Source organism: Mustela lutreola, chromosome X (genome assembly GCF_030435805.1).
Source record: "Mustela lutreola isolate mMusLut2 chromosome X, mMusLut2.pri, whole genome shotgun sequence".
NCBI classification, from domain to species: Eukaryota; Metazoa; Chordata; class Mammalia; order Carnivora; family Mustelidae; genus Mustela; species Mustela lutreola.
In genome coordinates, this window is record NC_081308.1 from 116,112,766 (window position 1) to 116,126,356 (window position 13,591).

At 40.3% G+C, this 13,591-nt stretch overlaps 1 protein-coding gene across 4 annotated transcripts in view; it reads left to right on the forward strand.

Moving 5' to 3' along the window:
• Positions 1-12,796, forward strand: part of PHF6 (PHD finger protein 6) — a 46,711-nt gene extending 33,915 nt beyond the window's left edge. Inside the window, exons 9-11 of one of the 4 annotated variants that reach the window (XM_059157150.1) lie at positions 1,330-1,463; positions 9,164-9,293; positions 10,446-12,796. In XM_059157150.1, coding sequence (XP_059013133.1) covers positions 1,330-1,463; positions 9,164-9,293 — 264 coding nt within the window. In that variant the 3' untranslated portion in view covers positions 10,446-12,796. Of the gene's footprint in view, positions 1-1,329; positions 1,464-3,417; positions 3,523-9,163 lie in introns of those variants that run through there. The other 3 variants (XM_059157149.1, XM_059157152.1, XM_059157153.1) reach the window with 3 other exon arrangements.
• Positions 12,797-13,591: the final 795 nt, after the last annotated feature.

Consider the following 13,591-nt stretch of genomic DNA (forward strand, 5'->3'; position numbering starts at 1 on the left):
GTCCCTCTATCCACTAGATTTTCTTTTAAAGTGGAAGTTAGATGTAAAGGCTTGATTAGATTCAGTGTCAAGATTTTGGGGGGTAAGAATACCCACGGGTAGGACTCTGTCATCCGTATTTTATCACATCAGACTAGTCGTAATGTCTGATCCTTGGATTCAGGAGGTGAGTCTACTCCCTCCCCCCTCTGTTGTGAAGTTCCCCTTCAGTGTCTCATCTAGTGGTTTGCCATGTTGGTGAGCTTTATGTGAATCCATTAGAGATGCCCCTTTCTTTGTGGAGCTGCATTTCTGAAGGTGTGAAGATCGTTGATGTGATCTGTCCCCCTTAAATCCAGTTTCTGTTTTGATACTTCGATTACTCTCGTAATAATGAAACTCCTTTGAATCAGAATGTAGAATCCTAAACAAATATAAGGGAAAAATCTCTTCGGCTTACCGTACCAAGCAGTGTTGTCGTGTCATACAGCTGCGGTCCAAGTAGGTGACTAGTGTAACAGTTCAGTCCTTCTGGTCAACTCATTCACCTCTGCCCGGTTGAATGTTCATGCAAACACCAAACTAGCACTTTCCCAAGTGTGCTCCAAAGGAAAGTAGTCCGACAAGATGCCCCCCCCAACCCGTCCAAAAATATAAGGGCATCTAGAGTTCAGTAATTTGGGGACTGTTTACTGTACCCTCTTTCTTGCAGAAAGGCTGTGAGACGTTCTGCAGTCAAGCAGGCTGTTTAAAACTAGCATTCCTCACACTTACTTGACTGCGAAACCCTTTTGTCAACAACCACCTTTGAATCTCAGAACATTCTTGAGGCAAAGCTGGCTGACCGAGGCCAAGACGCGATGTTTTGAAAAGATTTCAGCCCCTTCAGTCTCCCTCTGCCCTTTTACCTACTTGGTAGCAATCCCTCTTGGTGGCGAATTGCTTTCCTGTCTTCTCATTCTTCAGTCATCACAGGAAAGGAACTGGTTCCAGGGAGCAGAAGAAGCCAACCACTAAAGTAACAGAATCTAATTCTTTTTGTGTTTGGCGGTATTGAGGAGTGTCTTATTTATGTTTGGATGTCAGATCTTCGAAGGTTAGTATAGGTAAATAATGGAAGCATCAGGGAGGGACTTAATATCAGAAAGTCTATCAAAGTATGGTTTAACTTGCGGCATGATTTAACAGATCTGCTAAACACTAAGTTCACTGTACTGTTTTTCCGTAGAAAACTGGCTGTTTTCTTTGTAAACTAGAATGTGTGGCTGAAATATGGCTAAAATAGAATAAATAAGGTTGCAAAAACTTTGAAATACTGCTTATGATCATTCTTTCTCTTCCCTTAAACAGAAATGTACACTTTGCAGTCAGCCCGGTGCTACTATTGGATGTGAAATAAAAGCCTGTGTTAAGACTTACCATTACCACTGTGGAGTACAAGACAAAGCTAAATACATTGAAAATATGTCACGAGGAATTTACAAGTAAGAGAACAACAATTGTCCATTTGCCTAAACTTGTCAGTAAGTAATTGCCCTTAAATAGATGGCATTAGTTTACTTGGTCATGATTCCTAGGTGGTATTTAGCCAAGCGTAGAATACTTAGGACCCTTATATATAAAGAAACAAGTACTACGATTGGCGTTTTCCTCTGACTACACATCCCTGGATTCGCATTCATTCGGCTAGTATGCATCATGCTTACCAAATGCCAGGTTTTGTGCTGGGAGCTGGGCATACAAGAATGATCAGTGGGGGCGCCTGGGTGGCTCGGACAGTTCAGCCTCTGCCATCGGCTCAGGTCATGATCCCACCATTCTGGGATCAAGCCCCGCATGAGCCCCGCATGAGCCCCGCATCAGGCTCCCTGCTGAGCAGGGAGCCTGCTTCTCCTCCCGCTCCCCCTGCTTGTGTTCCCTCTCTCACTCACTCTCTTTGTGTCTCTGTCAAATGAATAAATAAAATCTTTTTTAAAAAAATAGAGTGATCAGTAGAGGCACAAGCTACGTTCCCGTGAAGCCTGTAGTCTAGTGGGAGAGACATATTAATTAAATGAGCACATAAATAAATCTACAATTACAATCTACTTAAGTGCTGGAAAGGATCCATTACAAAGCATTACAAGAGAGCCAGCAAGGGAGGACCTGACTCATAGTCTGTACTGCAGAGTGTTTAGAAATTTCCTTAATGAAATAGAGCTCGAGCTGAAGAGCTTCATCTTCTTGGGTGAAGGTCAGGGTGGGCATTGGGACGGTGTCCTTGGCAGAAGGAACAGCACACGCCAAGACCCGAAGTTGGGACAGAAGCAAGGGTGCAGATGGGAAGGTGAGTTGGGAGGCTCCTGCTCAGGGTCCAAGTGAGGGTTCGTGGTAGCTTAGAAGCAGGTGCATTTGTGAAAACAGAAGGCCAGAGACCCTCTTACGCCTGTGATGAAGGCACAAGGTTTGGAGATTTGGGATGACATGTTACCTTCTGTTTTCTGGGTCTTTCATATCAGTGCGCATCTATAATGGTTCCATTTGTTTGCTTGAATGACAAGAAGTTGGTGGGGATCCGTGGATTTTTCGACTTGCCTTTGCGAGTTGTAAAGCACTTCCTTACATTCCCAGGACGCAGTAGGCCAATGAGTAAACACCCTACTGCCCCGTATACAAAGTAGTTTATACAGACAGCCGCCATGCATTTGGGTAACTGGATGAGGCGCGAGGGCTGTATTATAAAATTTGCCAAAGTCTGTTTAATAATAAAGGCAGAGCTGTTTTTCAAGTGAGTTCTATCAAGCCTTTAAGGAACAGAGAATTCCAGTACTATTTAAAGAGGTCGAGCGCATAGCAGAGATGAAAGACTTGGTTCATTCCTTAAAACTTTGCATAACTGAGAGACCAAACCTGACAAAGATAGCATTTAAAACAAAAGCAAATAAGAAAGCTATAGACCAGTCTCACTGTTATAAATAATATACCAAAGTCCTAATAAAATGTTAGAACATCAAACGCAGTGCTGTCTTCTAACAATTTGAAGACTGTTCAGAATTAGGAAATCTATTAATGTGATCCATTGCCATTAACAGAGAAAGAAAAATCCTATCACCTTCCTGGTGGATGGTGAAAAGGCATTTCATAGCATTCAAGACCCATTTCTGAACTTTAAAGTGCAGTACCAAGGGTCCCCGTGGGAAGCGGGGGGTCCTGATGGAGCATTTATGAGAAGACAACAGTGAAGTGTTAAAGGGACAGTGGTTCTTAACCAGGGCTGAGCCTCGAACCACCTGAGGGTGGATAGGGCCCTCTTTAAAAATGTTCGTGCCTGGGCCCCAGAGATTTTAAACTCAGTGGATTGAGGCCCAAACCATGTTTTTCGATGACTCTCCAGGTTATTCTCAAGTTCATCTGTAACTGAGAACCACTATACTACCAACTACCAATGTTACTTTTCAGCGTTCTTCTGGAGGGTTAAGCTGCTGCAACAAGAGAAGGAAGAAAAATGTCTAATAAATACCATGAAGGAGCAAAATAAAATTGTCAGTATTTGTTATTGATGTCATTGTCTACCAAGAAAATCCAAAGGGACCAACTCCATTTACTAAAATTAATAAGAGCTCAGTAAGGTTGCTGACTATGAGATGAAGTTTTAAAAACAGCTCCAATAACAACTAGTTAGAAAATAGCAAGGAAAAACGTCACCCTCTACCCGTTCCCCACAGACATTCGCACACCACAGTCGAACCTTTAAAACAAACAAACAAAAAAAAAAAACAGTGTTTTACATGGGACCCACATGGATAGTAAAATGTATTATGTTCCCTGATGGAAAGTTACTCAACACTGAAAGATACCTGTTCTTCTCAAATTAATCTATACATCAAGTATAATTTTGATGAAATATAAAATGTTGATGTTTTAATCTAGAAGAGTGAGTGGGTTATTATTTTCTACTGGTAATGATTAAGTTCCCTTATGAACAGGGAAGAACTAGAGGCTTAAACAAGATAGAAATTTGTTTCTCCCTGCAAGATGTCCCAAGGAGTGCAGTCCAATGTGTTAGCCTCTTCTCTGTGCCATCCGAGACCCGGATTACCATGTTTCTGCTCTCATCCGCGGGGTGTCCTTCCGGAGCCGTAGGAAAGCGGAAGGACGAAGTGGCAGTTCCTCCAGCTGACGGGTCTTTAATCGTCCTTCCAGGAGGTTCCACACACACTTCTGCTCAGCATCTCATTAGCCAGAATTCAGTCACCTCTCCAGCAGGGGCTGGGAAATGCACCCCTGGTGGGTACCAGGCTACCCAAATCTGCTTCAGTGCTACCAAGGGAAGAGGGGAAAGTAGGTCCTGGGGTTGTGGACTAGTCTTTATTACGTGCAGCCAAGAACAAGTTTAATGAGATCAAGAGGGGAGATCACCTATTAGCTATCAAACCCACTCACCCAGTAATTAAACTGGTACTGGCACAGTGACAAAGATCACAGGAAACTGATGCATGTCTTTGCTGGGTAATTTCGGTGGTTCTAGATCTGTGGAGACAGGATGGATTGATTATTCAGTATCTGATCTCTGTACAGTTTATATAATTGGCTCCATTTAGGAAACAGTTTGAATCCTTACCTCAGACTGTACCCCAGGAATACCTCCTGGGCTTTAAAAATCGAACCCTAAGTAAAACAGAAAATGTAGGAGAAGTTTTCTAGAATCTCTTTGAGTACAGATGACCTTTCTAAACGTGTTAGGAAACTTGGAATTTTTGACTACATTAAAATTCGGCTAAAAAGAACTCCAAATCCTTGAGAGAAAGAACCCAGTTTAGGGGGGATAAAATGGGTGAAGAACATGAAAAGGCAGTTTATAGGAGAACTAGCCGTGGGTTATAAGCATGTGAAAAGCCACTCCCCCTTAGTAATGAAAGAAATGCAAATTAAACAAGATCTTACTAGTTTTTGCCTATCTGATGGGCAAAGATGAGTAGGATTCACCTGTTGACCAGGTTCTGGAGACCTGGTATTTGCATTTGATAGTGAATTAGAATGTAACTTACAATTTAGGAGAGCAATTTAGCATTGGAGACCACGGCCTTTAAGAAAATAATGTATTTTGCTACTGGTATGCGTAGTAGGGATTTCTGCCAGGGAAGCAAGAAAACAGCTCAAAGATGTATGCGCACGCAGTTCCGTTGCCCCGTGAAGGATAGCCGCACTACCCACTAGGGCACCCTGTTGACGCACCTGTGCTGGGATTGGCGTGATTAGCGCAGATGGCATCAGTCAGCTTGGGGATAGAGACAGGAAGCGCAGCTGGCCGGCAGGGCAACATCTGCTGCCTCGAGAGAGTGCTTGCGGTACGCGGGCGGCGCAGGCCCAGTAAGTTTGGATTCAAGCTGTGGGTGGGGCCACAGGGGATCCCCCCGCCCCGCCGCCCCCCCCCCCCCCCCCCCCGCTTAAAAGCTGCTTACCCCATTGAGCCAGCACCTGTTACGGGATAGTCGTCTAGGCATAGGGCATTTTCAGGTCACACCACACAGGGCCAGAGAGCCGGCTCATCAGAGTAGAATTCTCCTGAGCCGTCTCCCATCTACCAGGTGGAAGGGGCGGGGGCGGCTTAGTAAAGAAGCGGACGCACCGTGCCAGTTTTGGTGCAGTTGCCAAGGGAATAACCGCTAGAGTTAACCAAAGGTGAAATGGGAAAGGAATTTTTTTACCCTTTAACCCACAACAGCAAAAATCAAGCCCAAAACAATGTCTATCAAGAGACTCAAGTTTTAGTAGGTGCATTTAATGGAATACTATGCAGCAATGAAAGACTGAAGTCGATCCATGTGGAGAGTCATGGAGAGGTGTTCTGGGGTCGAGAAAGGTGAAGCAACCGAGTTGTGTGACCTGTTCTGGCATATAAAAAACACACATGTACAAGATACGTGTCTGTGTTCATAAACGTACTTTACCAGTTGTTACCTCATTCACTGCATGGAGATGGGAGAGAAGCAATTTTCTTTATACAACTTACTGTTCGGCAGTTTTATATTTATATAGTTCAGTGGCTGAATATTTTTATAAGCAGTCCGTTATTTAAAGTGGCATTAAGATTTAAAAACAGGCCCGTGCTAAACATCTAAAATCAGATATGTGGAAAATTCTTGTATTTAAATTTCAGCTCCATTTACATACTGTAATATTTACCCATTTTCACTTTGAGGGGGAAAAAAATGGAAAATAAAGATAAGGGGAAAAGGCCTAATGTGAACTTCAATTCTACCAGCAGAGAGAATTTTAAATCTTCCAGGATATTTTCTAGACATGTATGTGATTGTGTATGTACATTTATTCATAAAAAGATCTTATATATATGCTTTTGTAATCTGTCTTCCACTTGCTATATCTGAGACATTTTTCTGTGACATTAAACAGTTTTATATCACCATTTTAATGGTTGCATAGTATTCCATTGTACAGGTCTATCAGTGTAATCAGTTCCTTTTTTAGACATTCAGATGGTTTTTAATCTTTAGCTATTAAGAAACCACGTTGCAGTGACCGTCTCTAAAGAAAATATTTACACCAGAATCCACAGTGATTTGAATTACTTTTTATTTTTTCACATTGAAATTTGTTTCTGAAATCTGCTTATGGTGCGGATTCCAGATTTCGTTCATAGAGACTGTTGAGTTCAAATGAGTCCGTGTGCAAGTAGTTCGGGGATAGAAGAACGCACAAATAGGAAATGCAAGGAGAAATACTTCTGAATGAAGTGGCTTCCCTCTCCGGCATGTGGCTTTCCTTCTTTACTGGCTCCTTCTGGATCCTGAATATATTCATTAAATTATTACATTAATCTATACATTAGATTAAATGTATTTGTTCCTTAAGAAGGTGAGGGAAGATTCCATACATAGTTTCTCTGCTTATCCTGTTTTATTGTCTCTGTTGTATTACTAAAATTTTAAAAATATGTATGTTTAAAAAGTGAGTTCCCCACCATAAAAAAGTAAATTATGTGACAGGGATCTTGTTTGACAGGATGTCACCTGTGGTCTTGGTGTCTAGATTGGCAAAGGACACGTAATGGGCCTATGGGAGTGAAAAGTGATGCCATAAAAAGATTAAAATCTGTTTTAACAACTAAGGGCTCTTACTGAAATTTTTCAAAAGTATACAAAAATAGGATACTGTAGCCGCTCCCCATCTAAGCAGCTCCCGAGTTACTGCCACACTTGCTTTCATCTACTGTTTTTTTCTTTTTGCTGAAGCAGAATCCCACACCTCTTGTCAGTGTGTCCCTACATACATCAGGATCACTATGCCATTACCACACTTTGTAAAAATCAGCAGGAAGTTCTTAGTGTCATCTCCCAAGTCCACATTCACATTTCCCCAGTTGTCTTAGAAATGCCTTTCCAGACCCAATTTGTTCAAATCTCAATACATACAAGGCCCATACACTGCATTTAATGAATATGTCTGGTAAGTCTCTCAAAATAGAGCAATCCCCACTCCATCCCGCCTTCCCCCCTATTTTTGCAGAACCCTGATAAGTCGTCCTGTGAAAGCCCCACCTTCTAGATTGATTTTTTTGTCTTTTCATGATGCCATTCACCTTGTTCCTCTATCGTGTAATTTACAAGTTGGCTTAAAGGCTTAATTCAGGTTATACTTTGGAGGAAGCCACTTTATAGGTACACTATAAAGGAATTCACTCCTGATAATTTGAACTGAGGCTGTTGGTTTATTTTTAAGTGATTGCCAACATGTAGCATTTGAAGAATACAGATTCTCCATAGTTCTTTGGAAATCATTGAAAATGTTTTAAAAATTTAAAAATAAGCAAAACTAGGTTGGAAGTCAGTTGTTATTGTTGCTCCCCACCCCCCTCCCTGCCTTTTATTCTACTCACACGTTAGAAACTCTTCATGTTAAAACTAGTTTTAGGTCATTTGTGTCAGAATTAGTATATGAATGTCCTACCTATTGCTGACCACAAGAGGGCACCCACTGAACATTTTTAAAGCATTGTTCCATCTTGTCTTGGTATATATAATTGACCTAAAACTGAGCTGATGTCAGCTCACCCATTGATTACGGTGGGGCGCTTAACTATAAAAACTATTGGTACATATACATTAATTGGCCTACCTACGCCCTTGTCCTAAATAACACGCATTGCTTTTTTTTTTTAATTAAAAACAATGAATGCCAAATAAACAGTGTATATACCCACATAAAAGGTTGTCAGAATAGCCAGACGTCAAACCACTCCAGAGGTTGTTTGCTGATTTTAAAGGAGGAAAACCTACTTGTACAATGGAAAAGTCTGGCTATCACCACCACTTTAACCAAATGATCCAACAGCATCACTAATAGTGGGGCATTCTGAAATTAACATGCCTCCTGAAGTGTGCAGGGTCCCCTCTCAAATATCCTGGACTCACAAGGAAAAGTTGAACCTAGAGTTAACCAAACCCTTAGACCTTATTTCCAGTTTATAGGAAATATGGGGTAAGAGAGAACCAAATGAAACAGGCCCACAGTTAGACAAATCCAGAATGGTACAGTTGAAAAGGTAGTTGGTCTAACTTTTCCCTAAAAGTCAATGTCATGGGGAAAAAAGAAGTTGGGAGGAGCCAGTCTAGATCAAGAGAGACCGAGCCAAATGAATGAATGAATGAATGAATGAATAAAAATAGAGATCGAGCCAAATTGTTAGGGGGCTCATGAAGGGCCAGGACACAAATGATGAAATGACATTGTGGGGAGTTTGAATAAAAGTGTTTCATGTAGTACGAGCAGAAAGCAGCAGTATCTATAGAGTTTATATTATGTCCTAAAATGTGCTTTTGAATTCTGTATCTGAAACGTAGAATTGGACTATTCGTCTACATACCTGCAAATTTATATGTTCAAGTAGGCTGGAAGCTTTATTTTTAATCTCAATGCGTAAAATGAGGAAATGTCTATATCTTTGGGCATACACGACAACTTTTATCCTAAACCACAGGTTTTATTTCAGATGAACTTTTTACGATCTCATTAATAGTGTGCTTTCCTATCATTCAGATAGAAATGGACGATCTGTAACTAATTGTAGCATTCTTTAAAAGCATAGCTATTTTAAGTGGGCACCGACCTCATCTATTAATGGCATAAATATATTCTCATCAACAGCGAAAAAACATTTTGAGATTTTTATCTTTCCTCATTGTAGACTGTACTGTAAAAATCATAGTGGGAATGATGAGAGAGATGAAGAAGATGAGGAACGAGAGAGTAAAAGCCGGGGAAAAGTAGAAATTGACCAGCAGCAACTAACTCAGCAGCAACTTAATGGAAACTAGGTATGAACGTTACGTGTGTCGGATCTGTTGTCGGGATACAGTACTCGCTGATAAATAACGTTGTTGGAGTAATGGTATATGCAGTATGATTTTTTAATGCTATTATGTTTAGTTCAGCATGTTACTAGAATGCTAAAGGATTGTGTAGGCTTGCATAGTTTTTTTTTTTTTTTAACTAGCTGATTTTGTAACCGTAAAAACAAGCGATCTGCTTTATCAATCAGCGTAGCTGTAATGTCGAACCAGTAAGATGTTCTTGCTCCTCAGTAACTTGATTATTTATTGTGCTCCCCTCAAACATCATATTTTACAATTTTTTATCATCTTTTAAACAGGTTCATGGGACAGAGTTAGAAAACTGGGAATGAATAAGACATCCATAACTACTATTCTTTTTTCACTGTTTTCTAAAATCAAAAAGGGTTTGTCACTTTTTACTGCCCAACTCTTAGATCCTTCATTGAACTGCCTAAAAACGTCTTGTTTGTTTTATGAGCCTTCACTAGATGGCAGAATTTAACATGTTGATATTACTAGCTGTAGTTTGCAGTTTCTGGGAAGCAATCGAAACACTATTAACCCTGTGTATAGTGTCAACAGTTAAAGCAGACATTGAAATGAAGTAAGCTATATTTCTGGACTGAACAAAAGTTCTACTGTTTAGAGTGTCTAAGTTTGTTTAGTGGACTCGTACTCAAGGGAAAGCATAAGCAAATTTCACTTTACAGTAACACGCCTCTGGGGGCAACACATGGGAATTTGTGATTTTCTTTTTTTTTCACACTCAAGTCACGGAGGCTAGAAATGAAGAGAACCTTCTTTTTCTCTTGGCTTTGACAGCACATGCTAAAATCTCTTCCAGGAAGTGTGCTAAAGCTTTTCATTTCGTTCCTGTTAAAGTTGTTCTCACTGACCAGCATGCACTCGGGCAACTGGCGATGTTAAGTTGTGAGCTCCCGTGCTTACGCCAAAATTCCCTTGACAGTAAACCTCTTCTCTTATCATGTCCTACAAAGAGCTTCTAGCAAAATGATTGGATCCTTTCAAGTTTAAACTAAGATTTGGCAGCAGCAAATTAAACCTCTTTAAGATTGAAAGGGTTACCACCCACGAAGGACTTCAGCCACCATGTCTGAAACTGGTTTCTCTCAGGTGCCGTGTGGTGTGGAACACTTCATATATTGGCCCAAAGTACACGAGGAGGTCTCAGCCGCTGTTGGAATTAAAAAAAAAAAAAAAGTGCATAAAACAGTATTTATTTTTCATTTTGTGACCACTATTTTTTAAAAAATTATTTAATACTTCTCATGTTTTCATGCATTGCTTTGCTTATCTGTTGACTAGGCTTTCGGTGCCCTACGTGTTTTGTTTTTTCCTGGTAGGGCTCGGTGGTATTTTCTTAATCATCAGAGTTGTTTATCGAAGCCTAAGAATGCAGCTGTTTAGAAAGGATTTTCACACTGGCATTTCCAGCTAGGGATATTTTCTTCCACTTACCTGCTGAAGCACATTTATGTATTTCTTTATGGCAAAACCAAAAAACTTTAGTTGTGGTCTGCCTAATATTACCATAGCACCTCAGTACCAAGGGTAGGGACTCTGATTTCTGAATTCTTCGTTAACCTACCACATTAAAGCAAATCAGCAAATAAGAAATAATATGTTAACTTGACTGTACATCATGATATTCTGCAGCTTATGGAGAAGCGTTTTTAAAATGTAACAGGTGGAAAATTACACTGTGCTTAATGACTGATTTTTTTTAACTGCTAGTCCCTTAAGGTCACATTTGTCAAGTGTGTTATTTACACATTCACTTCAATCAAGGGACTCAATGATTGCTTTATTTTAACCATCTTTTATTATTTTTAGAAGGAAACTAGCTTTAGTGGGGTTGCCCTATGTGTTTTTCTCTTTTTGCTCTAAATATGCCATTGGGCTTTTGTGTGTGTGTGTGTATGTGATGAATTTTCAAAATTCACCATGACTTGAAGTGCAACGACAGATCTAGATGTTTGTTTACCGAGCTATGTGACTTTTCCCAAAGGATCTGTACTTTATTTCCTTACAACAGCTTGAAACCTGTTATTTTAAAATCTTCGAATCACTGTGTCTTGATCATTTTTACATTGTGTGCCATAGACTTACCCGTGGAACAGTAGGGCACCTTCATTTTCGGACAACTACTGTAATTATGTTTTTAGGAAAAATGGAAGGTGCCGGGGTAATAGTGGCCAGCCAATGATCATATCATAGACTTCACATACTGTAGTTATTAGTCAATGGATTTGTTATGTAATCAAGTGCGTCAATTCCTCTGGGTGTCTTCACCCCTTTCTCTGCCACTAGCAACCAGAATAGCACTTTACCTTTTGGTTGGCTAGAATTAAGTGGCTGGCTACCTATTTTTCTCACTGTGGTGTGATTGGCTAAACAGTCTTTCATTCCAAGTTGAAATGTAAACTGAAGTCACATGAAAAATCACCTTTGGTTGTAAACCTCCAATACTTTGATTCTCCATCCATGTTTTCGTCACATGCTGAGTAAAAAGTGCCTTACAATGTAAAAATTGTACAGTACTTATGTTCCCAAGTAGAGTCATCATCTTCTGGGTAGTAATTACATTGTGGTATGAATATTTAGGAAAATGGACCTCAGCAGTGTATTTACTGTTCATCTCTTAAGTCCTTAACTGTAGTTTTAATAAGCATGACATTATTTGATAAGTATATAACATGTACATCCTTTCAAAAAAATACTGCCATGACTGTCTTTTACGCATATTTTAGCTTGAAATTTCAGAGCGTCTTTTCTTTCTTTCCTTTCTTCCCCCCTCTTCTTTTTTGTTCTGTTTTCGTTATTGATATTCAACAGTGTAATCTTTGCAAGCGTATATTGAAGATTATTCTGGAGCATTTATTGCCTTACCAGAACTGTTAGTAAGAAATGTTCTTTAGCGTAGAAAGATAGACTTGAGTTTCTATACTTTAATAAGAGCTCTTTGTTCCTGGGGGGCGGGGGGGTGGGGTGTGAATTTTACTTTCATCTCAATTTATTAAAAACCCACAGCTGAAATAGATTTTATTTCAAAGATCAGCAATTTTAGAATTTCAGATAGTACTTGCTCAGGAGTACACGCTACTCAAGATATTAAGAGAGTAACAAGCTATGTAGATCTACTGTTGAATCAGAATCTATGTACTTGAACAAATGTGTGAATCTTAAATATCTCAAAGAAAAAGAAATGTGTTCTAGAATGTTGTTGCTTTTTTGAAAAGCACTAAAGGTTAGACCAAGGTATGCAGTTTTGTTCTAACAGGCATTTAGGTTCGTTGTAAAGATAAGGAATGCATTATGGGTCAAAATCAAACATTCCTCTCATGTTATGTATATTTTGTTCCTGTTATATTGGCTTTATTTTCAAAATGGTAGTTTGTAGTATTAGTTTCCTTTTCTTGGTATCCTTGCATATACTATTCATTCAATAAATGAGTTACGACTTTCATGTTTGTACACTTGTCTTTTTTGTGAGAGGGTCTAATGACGCGCACAGCGACAATAGGACGGTGTTCCCTTTAGTCTTAGAGACGAGATGCCTACTTGGCGTAGGAACTGGCGGTCAGAAAGTGCATTCGAGTCCAGTTCAAGGCGTCACAGCACAGAGGTTTCACCATGGAGAGAACCGGCAGTCTGCCGGGTACAGCAGAAGCGCGTGACTCCTCGCTGCTCTTATTATTACGTGATTCGGGGAGAACCCTGGCTTCTACTGGGTCCTTGGAACCTAGGTAGAAGGTGCTTTTGAAAAATAAGCCGAAACTCCTAGTGTGGTTTATCTGCTTGGTAATAAGGGTGAAGGGATTCCAACTTACGAATTTAACCCTTCTCCTGGACAGCTGACTTCTAGTAGCGCGCTCGTACAGTGAGGTACGTGTAGCCAGGGCGGAAAGCAGTTTTCAGTCAGTGGAACGTGCTCGTTCCATACAGAAAAGTCCTCACCTGCACTCCTACTCGAGAGGAAAAAAAATTACGGAACAGGTTCCGATTAACACCAGAACTGTGGGACGGCGTGCCTGACTGCAGACATTACCTAGTCGTGCTTGGTGCGTGTGCTTAAAATATATTGCTTAGTTTCGTTTTTTTGGTTTTTTGTTTTTGTTTTTTTAAAGATTTTATTTATGTATTTGACAGACAGAGATCACAAGTAGGCAGAGAGGCAGGCGGGTGGGGGTGGGAAGCAGGCTCCCTGCTGAGCAGAGAGCCCGATATGGGCCTTGAACCCAGGACCCTGAGATCATGAC